The sequence below is a fragment of the Aspergillus flavus genome, chromosome 6 (assembly GCF_009017415.1).
Source record: "Aspergillus flavus chromosome 6, complete sequence".
In the NCBI taxonomy this organism is placed as follows: domain Eukaryota; kingdom Fungi; phylum Ascomycota; class Eurotiomycetes; order Eurotiales; family Aspergillaceae; genus Aspergillus; species Aspergillus flavus.
In genome coordinates this window covers 3,275,841-3,297,353 of record NC_092410.1, presented here as the reverse complement: position 1 = coordinate 3,297,353, position 21,513 = coordinate 3,275,841, and the positions used below count along the sequence as shown (strand labels likewise).

At 47.6% G+C, this 21,513-nt stretch overlaps 5 protein-coding genes across 5 annotated transcripts; 2 read left to right on the top strand and 3 right to left on the bottom strand.

Annotated features, from left to right (window-relative positions):
- Nucleotides 1–106: 106 nt before the first annotated feature.
- Nucleotides 107–8,297, bottom strand: F9C07_2171408 (uncharacterized protein). Its single transcript, XM_071509357.1, has 6 exons — nt 7,162–8,297; nt 5,143–7,110; nt 4,283–5,046; nt 3,988–4,228; nt 1,030–3,758; nt 107–973 (listed from the first exon to the last, which is right to left on the bottom strand). Exons 1-5 carry the CDS (start codon nt 7,898–7,900, stop codon nt 3,559–3,561), a joined length of 3,912 nt encoding a protein of 1,303 aa, XP_071367978.1. The 5' UTR covers nt 7,901–8,297; the 3' UTR covers nt 107–973; nt 1,030–3,558.
- F9C07_11720 (uncharacterized protein) lies at nt 253–662 on the bottom strand (the record flags this gene model as incomplete). Its single annotated transcript, XM_071507672.1, has 2 exons — nt 253–393; nt 456–662. 2 exons carry the CDS (start codon nt 660–662, stop codon nt 253–255), a joined length of 348 nt encoding a protein of 115 aa, XP_071367979.1.
- A 54-nt stretch (nt 8,298–8,351) lies between the features above and the next one.
- On the top strand, nt 8,352–16,841 carry F9C07_2286644 (myosin class II heavy chain). The gene is made up of 5 exons (XM_041294464.2): nt 8,352–9,076; nt 9,127–9,270; nt 9,331–9,515; nt 9,572–15,566; nt 15,629–16,841. The coding sequence occupies exons 1-5, from the start codon at nt 8,621–8,623 to the stop codon at nt 16,055–16,057; spliced, it is 7,209 nt and encodes a 2,402-aa protein (XP_041148738.1). The 5' UTR covers nt 8,352–8,620; the 3' UTR covers nt 16,058–16,841.
- Nucleotides 16,842–16,892: 51 nt separating this feature from the next.
- F9C07_11723 (Isy1-like splicing factor) lies at nt 16,893–18,024 on the top strand. Its single transcript, XM_071507674.1, has 2 exons — nt 16,893–16,974; nt 17,082–18,024. Exons 1-2 carry the CDS (start codon nt 16,972–16,974, stop codon nt 17,835–17,837), a joined length of 759 nt encoding a protein of 252 aa, XP_071367977.1. The 5' UTR covers nt 16,893–16,971; the 3' UTR covers nt 17,838–18,024.
- Nucleotides 18,025–18,074: 50 nt separating this feature from the next.
- Nucleotides 18,075–20,306, bottom strand: F9C07_2074258 (P-loop containing nucleoside triphosphate hydrolase protein; the record flags this gene model as incomplete). The annotated part of the gene is made up of 3 exons (XM_041287088.2): nt 18,075–18,821; nt 18,895–19,182; nt 20,226–20,306. 3 exons carry the CDS (start codon nt 20,304–20,306, stop codon nt 18,075–18,077), a joined length of 1,116 nt encoding a protein of 371 aa, XP_041148739.2.
- Nucleotides 20,307–21,513: the final 1,207 nt, after the last annotated feature.

The window sequence follows — 21,513 nt, the reverse complement described above, 5'->3', positions numbered from 1 at the left end:
CCTCGCTTAGGGCCGGAACTATTGATCGGGGGGTATATTGTGCCTACTTTGTTTTTTTTTTTTTTTTTTTTTTTTTTTTTATGGTTATTATTATTGTTTAGCAGATACTATTAGATCTCATGTTTGTATTCTATAGTCAATCAATATCTATATCCTTTTTTGTGGACATTATTCCATTTTCACGATGGTAGAGTTTGACCATGCCTCAGAAGGTGGCCAAGTGCCGTCTTATTGCCTGGCTTCACACGCCCTTCACCCAAAACCGTCAACGACAAACATCAGAACGTTAAGACCAGGCCAATAATCCACCAGTAATCGTTGATTACACATCTTGTAGGGATCAATAAATAGATTCAGACATTTGCCACCTGTCATCCGTACCGCGTTCTCAAACTGATAGGGTAAAATTCCATACATAACACGTGTGGTCGATCCGGCCCCAAGCCAAAACGAACCAGGGACCCCGTATTGATTTTCGCAGCTGAGACCATGGGCAAGCTCGAGGCTGACTCTGGTAGGTTAATATTCCGAGCCTCAAGTCTTGGTCCACCAGTCAGACTTGCGGAATACCTGCAGATCATGCAAGCCACTTGCTGGGTTTCTTTTTTGACTTTCCCCTCCCAAATGATCCCACCGCCCTTTCTGCCGGTCACTGAGTGCATTTAGCCCTATGCTGGTAAGAAAACTGGCGGTCTTGGGGCGTTTTTTGGCCCTGGTTCCCATGTTTGACGATTATTTTTCCGCTCTTTTGGGTTCTGCATGTTCAGCTCTGATGACTCTTATCTCGTAGATCTTCTATACCTTCTATTCCTTTGTTTACTGGCCCATTCCCTCCATACGAAGCGACCCTTCATCTGACCGAGAGAGGCTGTGTTCGCGATTTTCTTTCTTCTCGTCACCATGAAGGTGGTACAAGGGAGCCCATTCAAGAACCAACAGATCGAAGAACCGGGCATTCGATCGCGTGCAAAAGGTGTTCCAAGACATCTAATAATAAAAACATGAACTAATAGTCTTCATCTAAATTAGAAATTTACTAAGCCATCATCGCGGGTCGACCGAATCAAGTGCCCGCCCGCTAGGATGGGTATCCATAGTAAATATGGAGGGGTGTAAGACGGGCACCCGTTCTTTCCACCCCACTCACTCCCTGTAACTACAGAACGTCGGACGGCATCATAACCCCGTCAGAGTAGGGGATAAAAAAGCCACATGGTGTAATCTTGGCATGATATCACTGCTATAATTATGTCTATCTTTCTTGTCGATAATACGAAGTTACCGCGGTCTATGTGAACTCCCTCTATCTTCTTTGTTCTGTAGATGTTCTGTATGACAATCTGCTATTTCGGGACCTGTCAGATTCTCACGCAAAGCCTGCATTGCAGTTTCTGTTGCGCAGTGCTATAAAAATAAACCTGGGGGTTGCATCGCGATTCAAACCAAGGCATGCAATGGAATGTCCACTCTATTGGGGTCGGTTTCTAGGGTTCGATCAAGACATACATAGTTATCATACAATTATACATGGCCCCTGTTTCGCGTGTCGGCCAAAATACATATCTAACATCCCATAACCCCAATAGTATACAACCTCATAGTACTACAGACTTAGAAATCAATACCCTGCAACGAAACCATTATTCAGTTTTAACACCGCCTTCTTGATTACTGTTCTCCCTTGTTGGATTTATAAGACATCGCACCGTTCTTCCAGGTATGAAACCCAGTTATCCCAGCACATTAGTAACCATAAGATATACAAAAACCCGCCGATCGCTTGATAATCCAAGCTGAAAAAATTTATAAGCAGCAATTGCATTTTTCAGCCTTAAACAAAAGTACCCACGCTAGCAGCTACCCGGGTACTTGGTTTGTGTTTTTTTAAATCTGACTTGCCTTAACAGACGCCCAGTAGGCCGTTTGGTTTTAGTTTCATCCACACGGCCGGTTCAGAACCAAGGTCACTTGCTCACCCCTCCTCAGCTCCCAAAACTAACCTGCATACAACTTACTGTTGGACTTGTTTCAGGAATTTGTCGTCCGTTTGTTGTTCGGCGTTGTTGGTGTTACCAACAGTTATGGCTAGGGCAGTATGGAAGGCACATACGGTGTTTCTATCTGTATGATCCGCGGTTGCGATCATAGTATATGTATGCTATACATAGATTATATCTTTGGCTGGCTTTTGGGGAGGGTTATTTTATTTTGTTGTTCTATTATTATTACTCTTACTTATTATTTATTCATTTTTTAATTTTTTTTTTCTTTTTTTCATTTATTTACTTATTTACTTATTTTTTAGGTCTGTTCTTTTCCCCCCTCCCCATTCCGAGATATGGAGTCGTGGAATCTAATTGGAGGTCTCGTAAACCAGGAACTACTACACAGCCCCCAGATGTCGAGACCGTAATAGCCTGGGTTACTAAGAGAGTCTACTATAGTGTATAGTTAGTGCTAGTAGAATAGGTGATGTAACTTTACTTCCTCCATGCATGCCTGAGTCAGAAGGTCATCGGATTTCTGATGACTCAGTCTTTTGAACAAAGATCGCCGTGACTCAACTCGAGTTAGATACGTAGAGACCGTTGCAGGTGACGCTGCCTTTTCTTGCTGGGTTTTGTTCAGGGTGCGGGATATGCTTCCTAATCCTGGATCTCCGTTGCTGCGACTCCGCGGGGAGCCCGAGGTCACGGGTAAAGTACGGCGTCGGGCCATTCGGGGTGACCATCGGGGCATCGGCCAATCAAAGCCCCGAACTAGACGCCCGTCTGCGCCTTGGGGTTCGTCGGTCTTAGGCGCTAGACGCCCCGTCCCACCGTGTCCGCAAATCAAGAAGAGGACTACAAAGGGGCCAGAAAAACAAGGAGACAGATTAAAATCAATCACTGCGGTACTGTTCGTTTGTTTATTGCTATGTACTCCTATGATCCGAACGCCCGGCTGTACAATCGCATTCTTCCACTCCCTTTAGGAGGGCGTGATGCCCGACCCATGCCTGTCTAGACCAGGCGAGGTTGGTTTAACAATAAGCAGTCCTCGTTCTCACCGAGCCGTCTTGCGGCCTATTGTTTGTTGTCGGGGCGTGGGTGGGATCGCCTACGCCCACCTCCTTCAGAGAAAAAAGAAGAAAAGTGTTATATCCTCACTAACTCCACACACCGTTTCTAACCCAAATAGTCATAGATCGAAGCGGTATGATAATAAGTGCCCACTTGAATGGGCCCATAGGAGCCATTAGATGCCGAAACTGTTAGAAAAGGAATGCAAAAAGCTGGGCCTGCTAATATAACAAGGTTGAGAAAGAATGGTTTCTGATAATTCAGAAAGGGAAAGCAAGTGAGACGCGGGTATCATGGTAGTATTGGGAAGAAAGCTGCTACTGGTATAACCAGTATGAAGGAAGAGACTTCCATGTCTAGATGGTCTGACGATCTTGCACAGTTATGTGCTTTGCCTAGTTTGAATCGGCAATCCTCAGAGTATATCGGTAGCTCACCTTAAGAAGAGAAGAGCTCCCTCCAATGTGAATGTTCGGGTATTGTAGGCAAACGGTTGTTACAAGGGTAAGACTCGTGAAGGATCCTGGAGGAAGCGTCTACGGTATGCGGCTATCTCCGTGGCCACAGTGTTAAAATCTTTCACCTTGTCGCGTCGCATGTCGTTGATGATGTTTTTCAAACCAGTAATGTAGTTGTCTTTTTCTTCTGGTGTTTTGCCCTCTCGAAGAGATCCCATCTGGACAAGGATTTTGTCATCTGTCGATGTTAATAACCCTGTGTGTCAGCATCCGCACTATGCAAAAGCGACCACAGCTGGCAATAACAAGGGCATAAGGAAGTTGAAGGGTACAGAAGGCTGGGAGGAAAGTGCTGGAAAGAAAACCAAGGTCCAAGCAACAAAAAATGCGTGAGGCACGACATATTCTTATAAGTCATGGCACATGGGGAGGTGTTGCGTGTAGTTTGCTCAAGTCTGTCGACGCACCGCTAAGAGTCATATCACGAAAATGTTGGAATTCACAAGACCGGTCGTTGCAGACACCGCCTGCCGCTTCAAAAGGACAGAGGTACACCATAGGGTCAATATCGTGACTGTAGGTTAGGGAACGATAGCCACCCGTAACCTCATCAGTGTACCTTGGATGGTAGCGAAAAGCCTTGAAAGATTTCAAAGGACTAACGTAAGGCGAGTACTTATGATTTGAATCTCCCGGTTGTCGAGCATTCTATATAAGGTGCGTCAGCCTTCAATTCTCTGCCGAAACAAGAGATTCTCGCACATCCAGAAGGCCAACCTGATTGTTCCCGAGTTGTGAGACACCCAACTCTTGGACAGTTCCAAAAGATGGCTCACCCGTGTTCTGAGGTTTTTCCACTGGAGAACTAGCAACGGTGGGCTCAACGGTGGGCTCAACGGGGCCAGGAGAAGCTGGACTAAAAGGGGGTGAATAAACCGAGTTAGCTGGGCTTGCATTTCCTTCCGGTTCCGGGGGCTCATAGGCCTCTGAAACCGTAGAATTATCAGAGGCCTGATCTTCAGTCATTTCAATATCTTGGTCACTAGAGCTCGAAGACATATCAGATTGGTCTGTCACGTTCGTGGCTTGAGGTTGGTTCGGTAGGGGATCATGATGATCTTCGCTCAACGGGCTTGGTGCCACTTGGTTAATCTCTTTTACACCGTCCGAGACAACAGACATAGGGACATCCGGCACAGGGGGCCGGGCGTTGGGCTCTTGCTCAACGGATGCAGAGTCGTCACTATCGTCATCGCTGTCGTCGCTATCACTATCACTAGATTCATCCATGGATGATCCTGTGGAATCGGAGGAAGAAGTCGGAGTCAATTCTCTACTAACTTCAGATACGTCATGTTGGCCAGCTGTAATGTCAGACGGACGCGGGGGGTTGCTTGTAGCAGTTGGAGTATTTATGGATGGCTCTTGAGCAGAACCCTTTTGTTGCTGGAGCTGAGTCGAAACTTCGGAGCCGCTTGGCATTTCGATGTCTTTGTCATCTGGAGTGATTGGTTGCAGTTCTTGGACTATGCGAAAAGCATTTGAGGAAGTGTAAGCTAAGACAAATAATGCTAGATAAAGACTTGCTGGGAAGAAAGAGCAATGGGCATAGACAGACATACCTTCATTTGTGGATTCCTGCGTGGTTCTCAGGTTGTCTAATGCTGATTCCACCTCTTCCAATGATACTCCATCGAGCTCTGTGTTAAGATTGCTTAGTTCCTCTAAGAGTTGCTGTCGGCCCTCTTTTCCCCTCGTAATATCTAGCAAAAGCTTCTCCTGTTCAAAATTTAACTCAGCTAGCCTTGTCTCAGACCTCTTTATTTCTGCGTCCAAAGCAGGAACCCCGGATTCAATCTCTCTTTTCCGCAGGACTTTCGACTTCATATCTTTCAATTGTTCGGCGTCCATGGAACCCAAACGACATGAAAGACCGTTTGAGGTAGGATGATCACTAGGAGCGGATGATATAGTTTCTTGCAAAGCATCCATGACGTTCACTTGTGAAGAATTGTGCCCAGCGGAAGCTGATGCATCCTGTATGGGTGTCTCACAAGCTTCAGTATCAGTTGGTGGAAATGCTCCAGGCGGCGATATCTCTGAGTCCGCCGCACGAGGAGACTGAGTACGACTGGCAGCTAATTTTGCCTGCTTGCGTTTTTCCAGCTCAGCAATCCGCTTGTGCATTGCTTGTATTTCAAGATGTTTCCTCCGGAGGTCTTCTGGGTCATTATTCCGTGGAAGCTGGGGGGTCGCAGATAATGAAAACCCTTGACTTGACGATGTCGCGGGTCTCGGCGGGAGGGACTCCACAGAAAGGTAGGTCCCTGCTGGACCTTCGGGGACTGAAGGAACATCATTTTCTTGGGAGGTCTCAATATCCATAGCATCATCTTCGTCATCCCCATATAGATCGTCATCGCTAATGTCAATGATAAGCCTATCGCCCGAGACACTATTATTCACTCCATTGTTAGAAGTCTTCCTAGGTAAAGGAACTGGCTCGTCAAAATCAGATGCTCGCGGGCGCTTGCGTTGATTAAAGCGAGGCTGCGGCGTGGAATCAACTACAAGCCCTTGGGTAGGCGTCGGAGATGGGTCGTCATGTGATGCCTGAGCTACTTCGGTCATGAACAATCCAGGGATCCTTGCAAAAGCGCCTGTCTCAGGATCAGGGGGACGCTCAGGCAGGGGATGTTGGATTGACGATGAATTCAAGGTGGGTGTAATATCGTTAGTTGTTTTCGAGTTTGGCAGGTCATTACTTGGGGATGCATCGCTTGAGGTTGACTTTTGCTGTAGCCTCATTAGGCCCTGCTTCTTGAGTTGCTCGATTCGTTGCCTAGCCAACTCCGTTTGTGCTTTATTCTTTTCCCTGACGCGAACCTCCTTTTCTTGTGCGGGTGCCTCTGCGGCAACACCCGTGTCACTAGTCTTTTCAATATCTGTAGTTGAGCTGCCTGATGTCGGTGCTTCTTTTGTCAGGTCCCTTGGAGGCGATGTTGGAACTCCCGTAGACTTGGCAGCCTTCGCAGCCAGCATACGGGCAATGACCTCTTTACGTTCCATGGGTTTCGCAGCACACGGTTGGGATGAAGGGGTGGATGTTGACGCGTTTTCCGCCAGTCCAGTCGATTGCGTAACATTGTCCGCCCTCACGGGTTCTGCTGGGGGTTTCTCCCCTGGTCCAGCAGTTTCGACCGAAGCCGTGTGATCTGTGAAAGAATGACCGCGCGGTGTTGAGACTAGCGAGGATGCCTGGGTTGATACGGCATCCGGTTGCGGCGTGGGGACCTTGATCCCCACTTCTTCGTAAAGTTGCTTAAGTATCACTGGATTGATACCTTCCCCAACGAGCTCACTGTATCGAATATTGTGAGGAGCTAAACTAAGAAGGGCACCCTGCGCTTGTACTCGAAGCTGTGCAGGAGACTTTCCGCCGTTGATTATCAATTGTGGGTCTGCTGTAGGCGGGGGAAACACGGATCTTGCAGATAGGTCTTGACCGATCGGTTTTACAGTAGCTTCGTTGGCTATCCTACCTGCGGGGACGACCGGCTCGACATTGACTGACATTGGGGGGTTGTATGCTGTGAAATGTTAGTTCATTGTAGCGGAAAAGTGTCACTAGGGTGATTTACGGGATCCACTGTCTCGGCTGAACGAGCGTGAACTAGTTGAGGAAGCTTCGCCCTCCTCGACCTCCGATGACACACATCGAGAGTCTTTCGGCACATGGCCATTGCAGTGCTTTTTGTTCGCCCGACCTCCTTTCCCATTTACCATCTGGAGATTAGTCTTTTGCTGTAGTCCCCGTCTTCCAGACGGGGGGCTGGGCTCTATTTTATGTTGCGAAACCTCCTCTTCCCTATCAGTAAGTTCACCTTCCTCTCGTTCCAAATCCTCCTTAGAGGCTGATGAGGTCATAAACTGCGGATGATTATTAGTTACAGAGCCCGAATTGGGTTGAATGTCACCCGTCAGAGGGCGGCTAGGAGGTGTATTTATAGGCGCAGTAGAGACTGGCATTGGCGGGTATCTCAACGGCGGCATTTGCATAGGAGGGAAGGGAGGGGGGGGAAATTGCGAATGGGCAAAATTGCCCATGAAAGGGAAAGGAGGTGGCGGCAATGATCCAGCCGGCCCGGGAGCTCCTAGTCCAGGGAGATGAGAATTTGCGGTGAAATTCGCATCATTATAGTCGAGCGGATACCGAGCGCTATCCTGGGACTGTTGATATGCAGACATTTGATTTTGATTGAAGGGAAAATTATGCGGAAGAGAAGGCGGGTGAGAATTTGATGTAGAAGGATTCGATGGCCATGGTTGCGTATAGTTGGAAGGCCTCCCCAAGGAGGACGTTGGGGTCTGGTAAGACATTGTCCAGTAATCAACTGAATAAGTACCTTCAAGTTCAGATGTGAGATTTGCTGGAAGTTGTGAGTAGCAGATTAGTTGTCGCGACTTTCGGCGTCACACATCATCAAGTTGCGATGAGCAGAATTCTTTAAATCAGGAAGGTGGAAGTGAGGTCGCGACCTGACAATATTTAAACAATTCTTTACAGAAAAGAAACTGTACACAAGGTATAAATGAAACCTTCAAAAGTGAGGCGAGATGAGAAGGAGAGCGAAGCATACGTCGCAGCTAAAACGACAGAAGACTGCAGGAAGCAAGACGTTAGGGGGAGGTGATCGATGTGCAGCTCCAAATCCAAAGAGAGGTCAAGTTTCGTGCCGTAGATTATCACGTGAGGTGAATATACAGATCGGGATTAGTTTGTGATCGGCATCGGGAGCCTAAGGAACGCAGGATGTAAACAAACATGCGGGCCCAATCGTGCATGGAGCAAGTGGTCAGTGACCTAGTCCTGTCTGTATCCAGGGACCTGCCACTTGCGGCTTTGCTGCAGCTTGCTTATTACCTCTTTACCTTAAGGTTCTGTCAACAAGCCAGACTTTCGACTTGTTCTTTGACTGATTTTAATGCTGTGATTCGTGATTTCCTTTAGCTCGCACATTGAGCTTCTTATGGCCTAAACATCTTGTTATACGACTTTGACTAAACACTTGAATGATGACCTATTGAATTAACGACGATATGCTTCCATCACAGTTAAATGGCTCGCCAAAGCGTGCGAACCCGTTCAGCCGTGCATCTCCATCCCCATCACCCTCGCCATCTCCTGCGCCCAGAGCTGCACGTCCAAAGTCAGCGCTTATAACACAATCGAGTAAATTCGAAGAGGCGAGAGGTCACTTCCGAAATTCCTCCTCTCTGGCACAATCCACCCAAGCCCCATTCTCTCGCATCACTAGTCGTCAAAGGTCTAATTCTTTGCGGAATGATGTCACATCAGGGACATTCGCACCGGAGTTCATCAAGTCGGAGGAACTTCAACGTGGAGCAGACCAAATCCGCGGGCTTGAAGGTGATAATGACTTTTCCGGGAATAAATACGTCTGGCTACGTGATCCTGAAAAGGCATTTATACGAGGACTTATACTGGAAGAAAGAGCCAATGGAAAGCTTCTTGTACAGAGTGACGATGGCGAGGTATGAACACTATCCTTAGAGTGATGTCGTGGTTGCTTACAGATTATCAGCAACGCGAGGTAGATGCGGATCAAATTGACAAGGTCAACCCGGCGAAATTCGACAAAGCGGACGATATGGCCGAGCTTACTCACCTGAACGAAGGTTCAGTGGTGCATAACCTGCACACTAGATACCAAGCTGATATGATATATGTCAGTATTGTCTATTTCAGGAGTTCCACAGACGAAACAAGCTGACCTTTTGACTCTTAGACCTATTCCGGACTTTTCCTTGTCACAGTAAATCCTTATTGCCCGTTACCGATCTACTCCAACGAATATGTGAAAATGTACAAAGGACGGAGCAGAGAGGAAACTCGACCCCATATTTTCGCAATGGCAGACGAGGCATTTCGAAACCTGGTGGAAGAGGGCGAGAACCAGAGTATTCTTGTAACGTATGTTTCTCAGCCAATTAGGCGAGCCCAGGATCCATGCTGACATGCAAGTGAAGAGGAGAATCTGGAGCTGGCAAGACAGAGAATACCAAAAAAGTTATCCAATACCTTGCAGCAGTCGCAACGTCTGATACACCACATGCTCGCTCGGGGACCAAGCAATTGTCTATTCTGTCTCAACAAATATTACGGGCAAATCCAATACTTGAAGCTTTCGGTAATGCCCAGACAGTGAGAAACAACAATTCTTCCCGCTTCGGCAAATTTATTCGAATCGAATTCACCCGTTCAGGTCAGATCTCTGGCGCATGGATTGACTGGTACCTTTTGGAAAAGTCCCGCGTCGTGAAGCCTAACTCTCAGGAGCGAAACTACCACATCTTTTACCAATTATTGCGGGGTGCAGATCCAGCCTTAAGAGAAAGCTTGCTGCTATCTGGTCTTGGGATTGGTGACTTCGCGTATACAAGAGATGGAAACGACAGCATTATCGGAGTATCAGATGATGAAGAATGGAATGCGTTGCTTGAGGCATTTCATATTATGGATTTCTCAGAAGACGAGCAGATGCATATCCTTCGCACGATCTCGGCCGTTCTTCACCTAGGAAATGTGGCCATTGTCAAGGAGAGCCTGCGTGCTGATCAGGCGGCCTTGGGGCCTGATGCATTGAGAAGCGTGGAAAAGGCCTGTCAGTTGCTGGGAATACCTTCGAAGCCTTTTGTGAAAGGCTTACTTCATCCAAGAGTGAAGGCGGGTCGCGAATGGGTGGAGAAGGTCCAAACGCCAGAACAGGTCCGACTTGCCCTTGATGCTCTTGCAAAGGGAATATACGAACGCTCTTTCGGAAATCTTGTCAATCGTATCAACCAACGGCTAGATCGCAGTGCCACCACTAGCGATGACAGTTATTTTATCGGCGTCCTTGATATAGCAGGGTTCGAGATATTTCAGAACAATAGTTTTGAACAGCTGTGTATCAACTATACCAACGAGAAGCTGCAGCAGTTCTTTAATCACCACATGTTTGTCTTGGAGCAGGAGGAGTATGCGAAGGAGCAGATAGAATGGCAATTCATTGACTTCGGGAAAGATTTGCAGCCGACAATTGATCTGATTGAGCTAACTAACCCAATTGGTATTTTCTCGTGCTTGGACGAGGATTGTGTCATGCCAAAAGCAACTGACAAATCCTTCACGGAAAAGCTACATTCGCTCTGGGACCGCAAGTCTCCCAAGTATCGTGCCTCCCGGTTGAGCCAGGGATTCATCCTCACTCACTATGCCTCTGAGGTAGAGTACGATACCAATGGTTGGCTTGAAAAGAACAAAGACCCACTGAATGACAACGTGACCCGTCTGCTCGCAGCTTCGACAGATAGGCACGTTGCGAACTTGTTTTCGGACTGCGGAGACCCGGATGACGAGGCCGATTACTCTAAGAGCCGGGTTAAAAAGGGACTATTCCGTACAGTTGCTCAGAGGCACAAGGAGCAGTTGTCAAGTTTGATGTCTTCGCTGAACTCGACTCATCCTCATTTCGTTCGATGCATCATTCCCAATCACAAGAAGAGGCCGAAGATGTTCAACGCCCCCCTTGTTCTAGATCAGCTACGATGTAATGGTGTATTGGAGGGAATCAGAATTGCTCGTACGGGGTTCCCCAACCGGCTGTCATTTGCCGAGTTCCGTCAGCGATATGAAGTGCTCTGCCGCAATGTGTCCAAAGGTTACTTGGATGGACAAAGCATTGCTCAAATGATGTTGGACAAATTAGGCCTGGATCCAACCTGGTACCGCGTCGGCCGAACGAAGGTATTCTTCCGGGCCGGTGTGCTAGCTGAGTTAGAAGAGAAACGAGACGAACTTATTCGTTCCATCATGACACGTTTCCAGTCAATGGCTCGAGGTTTCGTGCAGCGTCGTATCTCTAACAAACGCCTGTATCGAGCTGAGGCAACTCGGATCATCCAGCAAAACTTTGGGGTCTATCTCAAACTGAAAGCAAATCCTTGGTGGCGGTTGTTTTCTCGAATGAAACCCCTGCTTGGAGAAACACGGACGGCTAACGAAGTCAAAAAGAGAGATGAAAAAATCCAACAGTTGGAAACAAAAGCCAAGCAGGACCTTGCAGACCGCCAAAAGCTGGACGAAGAAAGGCGCCGCACAGAGATAGAGATCCAAAAGATCCAACAAACTCTGGAGAGCGAAAGAGCTCTAGCTCTGGACAAGGAGGAGATATTCAAGAGACTTCAGATGCGAGAAGTTGAGCTGAGCGAAAAATTAGCTGGTGCGATTGCGGACCAGGAAAGCCTTGAGGACCAATTAGACGAACTGATCGCAGCAAAAAAGAGATGCGATGAGGAGCTCCACACACGAATAACACAACTGGAGCAAGCTGGGGAGATCATACAACGTTTTGAAGCCGAGAAACATGAGATGCAGGCACATCTTGAAGAAATTGACCGTAGATTGTTAGAGGCCGAACAGATTTCTGCCCAGAAAGATGGCAACATCAAAGAACTAGACCAAGAGTTGAAAATGCTACAGAGCCACCTCACCTTGAAAGACCGGAAGGTTCAAGAGTTGGAAGCCAAGCTATTGAAAGTGGATCAGGACCTTGATATTAAGCTAGCTAACACATCCAAAGAGCTGGATCAGTCGAAAAAGCAAGTTAAGGACTTGATCGACGAGAACCGCTCGATCCGCCAGCAGATTTCTGATCTCTCTGTAACTTCTACAGGATATGAGGAGATGCTCAGACGCAAAGAGAGTGAGATGGCTGTTCTGCGAAACGATGTAAGAAGACATGAGGAGGATAAGCAGCAATTAGAAACCGAGAGGACATCTCTTTCGACTCGCCACGACAACATGCAAAAACGTCTACGAGAGCTCCAAGCAGAGACGGACGCTATGAGATCAGAAAAGGCCCATCTAGAGAGAGAGCTCACAGATGTCAAAAAGCTCCTCGACGAAAAGATCTCTGAGGATGCAGAAGCTGTGGAGAGCCGGAAGCTTTTGGAGCAGCAGATCCATGACCTGAAGGAACAGTTGTTCCAGGCACAAGCGGACCTCAGTCGAGAGCGTCAATCAAGAGATGATGTTCAGATGCTTGCGGAGCACAATCTTACTGAGTTACGTGATAAGTACACATCCCTCAATGATTCAAAGATAATCATCGAAAAGGAGATGTACATCCAGCAAGATACACTCCGCCGTGCCACCGAGGCCCGCCTCGCTGCCGAGCAATCGCGGAAAGAGCTTCAGACTGAGCTAATCAAGCTACGAGATCGCTTCACTAGCGTAGAAAATGCTCGTCTGAATGCGGAAGCTGAGATTGAACGAAACATCAAAAACCAGGCCAACGAACGACTGGATAGTGTGCGAAAGGACCTCGACGAGAAGTCGCGTCAGGTAGATGAGATCGAGGCAGAGAGAGAGCGGCTTTCAATCAGGGTGCAGGAGTTAACTAACGCGATCGCTGAATCTGACAACTTCCGCATTCGCCATGACCAACACAAGGAACGACTGGAGCGCGAATTAGTAACTCTTAAGGGCCGACTCACTGCATCGGAAAACGACAACCGGGCGTTGTTAACCAAGATCCAACAAAAGAATCTCGATATTGCTAGATCCAACTCGAAGGCGAGCGAAAACTCACGTCTCCGAGTTACAACTCTCCAAAGAGAGAAAGCAAAACTAGAGGAGGATAGTAAGAAGCTGAGCCGCCAGCTAGGGGATCTTCAACTTACGATTACATCGCTGGAGAAACAGAAAGAAAAACTTTCGTTGAGCTTGGAAGACTTAAATCATGAAGCAAATAGGGAGCGCAAAGCCTGTAGGAATGCTGAGAAGGCAGCATCCACAGCCAACCTTCAGCTTGCTGAAGCCAACAGGAACCTAGAAACGGAGAGACAGCTGCGGACCCAAGCTCAAGCAAACACGCGCAAACTTCAGACTTCTCTTGACACTGCAAATAAAGAGATTGAGGGCCTTCATCGTCAATTGATGCTGCTTCATAAGGTTGTCGACCCTGACTCCGATCGGTCTCCAGAATCCTGGGAGGAAGTACAGCCGGACCTGTCGCAGAAGGTAGACTTGGCTCAGTTGCTAGATACCACGCGGGCTCAGTTGCAAGTGACTGAGGAGAAGTATAACAGAGCAGAAAGCCAACTTGCAGAAATGCGACGTCGACATGGCGATGAGATGAGGGAGCTTGATGCCCGCTACTCTTCGTCCAAGCGTGCGCTCCTGGAAGAGATTGACCAGAACCAGGTTGCTGGAAACCGTACACCAACGCATCTGAGGAAGGATTCTGAAAACGGGATTGCGAAGAAGTACAATACGCCGACGACACCTAACCGAAGGTTTAACTTCAATGAGAATGCCAACGACTCGGCCCGATCTGATCGTACAGTGGACACTGTGGGTTATCAAAAACGGATGGATATGGCGGCCGAACTCGAAGAGCTTCAGAATAAACTTCAGATGAGTGAAATGCAGAACAAACACCTCCAAAGCCAGATTCAGCTCGCAAATCCTCTTGGAGACATGCGGCAAGATGAGAGCCCTTCTGTCAGGAGAATGCAACTCTTAGAGCGCGAAAATGGCCGCTTGCATGATCAGCTTGATGATTCTGCCAAGAAGGTCTCTGCACTTGAGCGAAGCATCCACTTGGGTGACCTCTCCTTGCGGGATGTGCAAGCCAAATCACACGAGGAGCTTTATGACTTGATCAATTCCCAGGAACAATCCAGACGATCATTGCTTAAGGTGCATAACGAAGCTATTGCTGAATTTAGCGACATGAAAGCCCAATTGGAAAAGCTCAAGCGATCGAAAGCTACCCTGGAAGTTGAACTTCGCGATTCGCGGTCTGAGGCCCAAGAGCTGCAGCTCGCTAAAGACCAGGACGCTGCAAGCCGAAACCAGCTTCTCCAAGAGTTCGCCGATTTACAAATACGGCTAGACGCGGAGACATCGAAGTCTGCCGACCTTGCTGCAAGCCAAAGCCTTTATAAAACTCGTGCTGATGAATACTTCAGCAAACTTGAGCAAGCAGAGGTTACCGTTCTTAAGGCTACTCGGGCGGAGCAATTTGCTAAAGCCCAAGCCCAGGAGGCGGAGGACACCTGCGCACGGATAATGTCAGAGCGCAAAGAGATGGACAGCCTTGTGGAAGATTTGCAGAGACAAACACAAGCTTTGGAGGCAAGAATGGAGGATCAGGCAGCAGAGCTAGAAGGTGCACTACAGTCTAAGCAGCGTCTCCAGAATGAGCTTGAGGACTACAGGAATCAACGCGCCATTGATATCGAAGATAAAGAGACTTCAATGGAGCAGACGCGACAAAAATACCAAAGGGAATTTTCTACCCTAAATAATGAACTCGAGATGGAGCGGGAGAAGATTCTCAAGGTTCGCGGCGAAAACTCTCGACTTCGAGAAGAGCTTGAGGATCTCCGCAGTAAATGGGACAATGAGGTACTGAACAGCTCGACATGGGCTAAAGAAAAGTCCCGAATGGAGGTCATGCTCCAGGACGTAACAACCTCTCGCGACGAGGCTGTCAACGCTCACAATGAAGCTCAAAGCCGGGTCGTCACCCTTTTGTCGCAGGTCAGGGACTTGCGTACCTCAGTCGACGACGTGACTGCAGAGCGAGATATGCTGCTCAAGGAGAAGAAAATGTTGGAAGTCCGTTTGACTGAAGCTGGGGAGAGGCTGGAAGAACTTGCCAAAGGAGAAAGTCCATCAATGCGCAACGCGGCCAGTATGAATCGCGAACTCCTTGAGCTCAAATCTAAGCTTGCTCAGCAAGAAGATGTCTCTGCAGCTGCTGTTGGAAAAATGAGGCGAGCGGATGCTCTTGTGACTGAAATACAAAAGGAAATCACTGCAGAAAGAGAAGCCAACGCCCAGCTCTTCAAGGATAAAGCTACTTTGGAGAAACAATTGAAAGAGTCACAGCTGCGCTGCGTGGATCTGGAAACAAAGAGCTATTCTTCGGGCAGTCAGGATGTAAAATTCCTGCATAAGAGGATCAAAGATGTAGGTTCACCATCCTTGTTGCTGTGGAATACTGACCGTATGCTAACGAACTGTGTTTGCAGTTGGAGGCCCATCTTGAGGAGCAGGAGGCTAAACATAGCTCAGAGCAACGCTCTTTACGGAATGTTGACCGTACTGTCAAAGACCTCCAGTCCCAAATTGAGCGAAGGGAGAAAATCAACGCACAACTCACGGATGACGTCAACAAGGCCCGTGATAAGATCGATCGTTTGCTTCGAAACATCGAGGAGCTCCAGCACAATGATACAGATACACAACTGCAGGTGCGTCGGGCTGAGCGCGAGCTTCGAGAAGAAAAGGAAAAGTCATTGCGACTAGAGCGCGAGTTACAGGGTTGGAGAGCTCTGCGACTCGAGAGAGGACGCGGCCATGTCACTTTCAGTGACGTTGGAAGCAGAAGGGGTAGCAATGGGTTTTCCTCAAGCGACATACCACAGAGGATGCCCAGCAACACCAAAGGCTTTTTATAAAAATATAATAATCGAGCGGGTTGACCCTGCTGAGCACAGCCGCAACTGAGGAGTCAGGTTTCTAATACTGGACCTGGGCTATGGATAATGACAATGACGAGATGTCTATGCTGCATGGCTACGCGGTGTTATTGTGAAGAACCAGTTGATCTTTTTGCTTTTTTGCGCCCATGTTTTGTCTCATATTTTGTCCTTTTCCTTTGGTGGTATATCTGTTATATGAAGTTTTTTAAATGATACAACGATCTGCATTTAAATTGGTTCAGTTACTAATATATCGAGCAATTCCACAGAAGATTGTTTACACGAACTGGGATCTTGTGTAGCCATCATCCCCTATTAACCTTAAGCCCACATATGGTGAGGAAACACTACTAGAATATGCCTATACTCTCTTGGGCGTCGAAAGATCACATTGCTTCGGATTTCGCAGTTTCTTTGTCTTGAAATCGAATAAAAAGCAACTTGACGTGTTAGACTTTGTCCGTAAGCTCTAAACAACCTCGCGCATACTGATGACTCTGAAAGGATGGAAATATATAAAAAGATGGGTATGAGCATAGGAGACTCACTAGTTAAGATATATCATGACGATTACTCTACAGGCAGCCAACCCATTGGCGTAAGGGTCTCCAAAGTCCTGATATTTTCTGTCGGCATTCCCTAGGTCTCCCTACAAATAATGAACTTGCAGTAAGTTTATTCACCAAAACCCAACATAATTGGCTGATAACTGGTACTTTAGCCGCGCGCCTAAATCACTACCGGCTAGCGCTCGCTTGAACCAAACGTTTCCCGAGCCCACCTAAGCTCGGATCAAGTTACTTTGCCATGACATGAGGGCATATTTCTTCCACCCCCATCTCTTGTCCCCTCCAGATTTGCATTGAGATCGACTCGCGCAGCTATTCACCATGGTAAGTTTTCTATTCCCCCTAACACCAGCAAGCAAGCCCCAGCGTTTCCCAAGATGCGCCCATGTAAAGTTCCACCCACCCGCTAATCAAGCTTTACCCTACAACAGGCGCGAAACAGCGAAAAAGCCCAGTCGATGCTGTTCCGCTTCCGGGCGCAGCAGGCCGCGGATCTCGGAATCATCGACATGGGTCGCACCCGGCGTCCCAAGGCGATCACGTCGGTGGACTCGATCCCCATGTGTGAAAAATGGCGTGGGCAGGTCCTCAAGGAGATTTCGCGCAAGGTGTCCCGCATCCAAGAGCCGAGTTTGAGCGATTATCAGATCCGGGACCTGAACGATGAGATCAACAAGCTGATGCGCGAGAAGTGGATCTGGGAGATGCAGATTCGGAATCTGGGCGGTCCGAATTATATGCGTGGTTCCGGGCGGGTGTATGATGATGAGGGGAGGGAGATTCCCGGTGGTGGGAAGGGTTATCGATATTTTGGACGCGCTAGGGAGTTACCTGGTGTTAAGGAGATGTTTGAGGCTGCGGCTCGACGTGGTCGTAAGCCTGCGGAAGAGGAGGGGGAAGAGAGTCGCGGTCGAGGTGGGGATATCGCGACGAGGAAGGTCGATGCGAACTATTTCGGCTATGGGCTGGATGAAGAGGATGGTACGCTGCTAGCCTATGAGAAGCAGAAGGAGAAGGAGGCTGTTGAGCGTCTGCGTGAAAAGAAGGAAGACGACGTTGAGGACGGATGGGAGCCATTGCCTGGTGACGCTGGTGACGGCGTGGAATGGCGATTGCCGACTCTGGAAGAAGTACAGGAGGAGCTTGTTGACCGTCGGAGGAGAAGGCTGTTGGAGAAGATCACTTGAGATGGATGGTGTGCATGGACTGGTGTACGGGCGTCCTCAACATTTTTTTATGTTCAAGCTTTCTATTTCATACGGCGTCATGGGTGTCATTTCACATTGTGTTTATCATACGCGTATATGCTCCACTTTCGGATCCCTGGCTTTTCTTTTACGCATTTTGAGGAGAAGCAAAAAAGCTCAACTGATGATACCAACAAGATTCATTCTATTGTACAATGGACATACTTATTATTCTATTTACAGTCTTTGTGGCTGTTTCCTTGCCATTCTTTCGGCCTTGCGCGCTTGGGACATGCTGGTGCCCACCGCATCCTTCGTGCCTTCTTGACGATGACGTTCCTCTGCTTGCAGGTCATCCAGGATGAACTTCCCCAAGCCACCTGCGCGCCATTTTTGGATAAAATGCAACGCCGCAAGGTCAGTGTTCGGGATACCACCCTTAGCAAGGAGTCCGGTATGGCGGGCGAAATCGTTTAGAAGAGGCATAATTTCATTTGTTGGCGGGGACCAACGCTCATATACTTGGGTATCATGCAAATTTATATGGTATAACAGATAGTCTGCTAATGTGACGGGTGAGATCACAGAGTCCTTGACGCAACCACAGAGTGCCAGTTTCAGCATATTTTCTGCATCTGGAACATATGGCATGAAGACACCGGGCGTATCTAGCACGTAAACATGAGAGCCGTTCTCTCTCTCGATGATCTTGACGGGAGTTCCGATTTTCCTCGTAATGCCAGGTTGGCCGCCTGTCTGCACAGCCTTGGCTTTGTGAACACCCTGATTTCGCAGATTATTGATTAACGTCGACTTGCCGACGTTTGGCATCCCGACAACCATCACTCGACACCCCACGAGCTTGTCGGGTCCTTCGGCATCATTTCGTAAATGCTTCAATATAGAACTCACATCCGGGCGGGACGAGGAACTAACAAAAAACACGGCGCTATTTTTATCGAAATTTCTAATTCTTTTCTCTGCCTATAAGAAGGAGCGGCGATATAAGTATAACTCTATGTGGAGTAAAGCTGAGCCATTTGGGATTTCAATTTACCTGTTGTTGGGCTGATGACCCCGATTCCGCACCTAGATCCCTCTTTGTATATACTATTAATCGTCTGGTTTTCCCCAAGGCTTCTTCAAACATGGGATTGATAGATGTAACTGGTACTCTATAATCGCGACACTCAACGACGTAGTCAATGGAAGAGAGCATATTCTGCATCTTTTTCAGACCTGCCCGGTGATGGCCCAGGAAATACGACCTTGGAATGGACGTATAACTGGGGAAGGTCTGTCGGGGAATGAACTTGGCTGCCATGCTACAATAGTCTGGTAGATTCTGTTAGCGGTTGGGCGATTTGATTGTGTACAAGCTGTTTTTTCACACATTATTGAGGGTCAATTGCCAAATAGAAACCGTCGAGAGAAACAAGACAGTTTGATATCATTCCCGGCAATATGTCTGGAAGGAACGGGCGGTGAGGGGGGCGGTACTACTTACCTTACCATATTTAGTTCCTGTAACATGATTGGTCACTGAGCTGACTCGAACAGCATGCCTCAGGTATCTATCCGAAGCTAGAGGGGTAGTGCTCCATATTAGGCCAAGGTAACCATCAAATACACTGAATCCACGTAAGATAGGGTGTTCCCTAGTTGTCCGAACAAACTATCCGGAACCATCCAACTGGTCCAAAAAGATGTGGAGTTGACGTCATTCCACGTTTGCGCTCCACACAGATATGGGAAAAAAGTATATCTAAACGTTGATGTCACTCACGTTGTCAAACCTTAACATAGATCTGGTTATCCTTGTAGTGAACTTTAGCATCGTCGAGTTTTAAGACCATCAGCCTCTTCTCGTAATGTCAGATTTTAAGCTAGCCCATCAGGTTGGGCATCTTATCGTTCAACCCGCTGACCTCCAACATAATCCTCCGGAAAGTTATCTCTTCATCCAGGATGGACTTATCGTGGCATGTGGCGTTCTGTACGCTATGTGCTATTTCTTTTGCATGCTCCGAACATACAGAGACAAGACATATCCAGGAGCCAGCTACGGGGGCATACAATACCTGTAAGTCACAAACTATCATAGATGTGAGAGTATGTATCCTAAAGCGATGCCATAGCTGCTTGACCATGGCATATGAGATATACTATGCGTTTACCACAACGTCTACATGGTTCGAGAAGCTGGCTTTTCTGGTTTGGTTCGAATTCGACCTCGGTTTCACAGCAGTCGCTATTCAGCATGCCCACAGTCTGGACCAAAGAAAGCGGCTTTACCGGAATATGATTTGTGGCGTTTTAGCTGGGGTATTGTTCCTCCGGTGGTTGGCCAAGGTTTACCCCGATGAACGAGAGCAGATCACGGCGTACTGGACCGGTATCATTCTGCAATTTCCCATAGGTTGGCTGTGCCTGTATAGCTTGTGGAAGAACCATGATACGAGCGGCCATTCCCTTGAAATGTGGTACGTACCCTTCTTGAACATGGTAACGCAGAGATCTTTGGCTGAAGACCTTAGGGTTACTCGATATCTGGGATGCTTCACGGCATATGGCGTCTTTTTCTGGCGCTATCTAAACGTTCCACAAAACTGGGCGTATGTGGGGTCAACTTGGAGTATTTGGACCATTGTATTGACTCTCATTCCGGAAACCCTTTACCCATTTGTCTATGTTTGGGTCTTTAACACAAGAAAGGCTAAGCCGGAGTGAAGGTCTGCTATACTTTGATGTTATACGTGTTATTATATGAGTGAAATGTAGCATCAGATTAAAGGGTATATAGCTCTGACTTCAAACAGATAATCCGTTTCATGGTATCTGTATATAGAATGGTTCGGTGTAGCCTCAGTGCAAGTTTCGACTCGTATCTAGAGTCAATATCGTGATGCTTTTCTCTACTCAACTCCCAGAATGACACAAACCTGACTCGACAACTTACCAGAACCTTTAGTATGCGGGTTAGCCATCTATAACAAGCCCAAAAAGCAGCTTTGGCGAGCAGGTAGGACTGATGAGTCTGGCTTGTCTGAGGTCTTCACTTGGTATACTCTTTATTTTGTTCTTTTTGTGTGGTAGGTGTGACAGCTACAAGGCATAAATTTATGCACATATAGTACGGACGCTTTTCCAGTAATATGAGAAGAGTATAAGTACTGCTCGGGAAAAGTTCGTTGCCTAGGCTGAAGTTACTGAGACCACTCGGAAAGCGTTTTTTTAACGGGTTCAGGAAAATACCTCGGCTCATTCTTTACCCCAACTGGACATCAATCCCTGCTAGCCCCTCTTGTTACCACTGGGCACTAAAGGGGTAGGGCTAATTCCTCCGGACCTAGGAATACAATATTGATCCCCAGTTACTCGTTTCAAATCATTATCTGAGAGTCTGTTACGGAGTTGATCTCGGAGATATTCACATCACTAATCATGATATCTACTGCGATGATCCACTTCGCCGCAATGCCCCACTTTTTAACAGAGCACATAAGATCACATAAACATAATTCACTGCAAAGGAAGAAGGCTCAGATCATAGTAGATCCACTCTTGAAACGATGATTGTTGTGCAAATGATGGGTACCGTCCCATGGAGCCCGCGAAGGCGGATCCGAATACTTAATGCAGCTGAACCCCTCGTGAGCCATTACTGATTGTTACA

Coding starts and splice junctions, on each gene's coding strand:
- F9C07_2171408 (XM_071509357.1), bottom strand. CDS start 7,900: ATGTCTTACCAGACCCCAACGTCCTCCTTGGGGAGGCCTTCCAACTAT. Junction 7,111..7,161: donor CAGCCGAGACAGTGGATCCC/GTAAATCACCCT, acceptor AACATTTCACAG/CATACAACCCCCCAATGTCA. Junction 5,047..5,142: donor GCAGGAATCCACAAATGAAG/GTATGTCTGTCT, acceptor CTTTTCGCATAG/TCCAAGAACTGCAACCAATC.
- F9C07_2286644 (XM_041294464.2), top strand. CDS start 8,621: ATGCTTCCATCACAGTTAAATGGCTCGCCAAAGCGTGCGAACCCGTTC. Junction 9,077..9,126: donor TACAGAGTGACGATGGCGAG/GTATGAACACTA, acceptor ACAGATTATCAG/CAACGCGAGGTAGATGCGGA. Junction 9,271..9,330: donor ACCAAGCTGATATGATATAT/GTCAGTATTGTC, acceptor TTTGACTCTTAG/ACCTATTCCGGACTTTTCCT.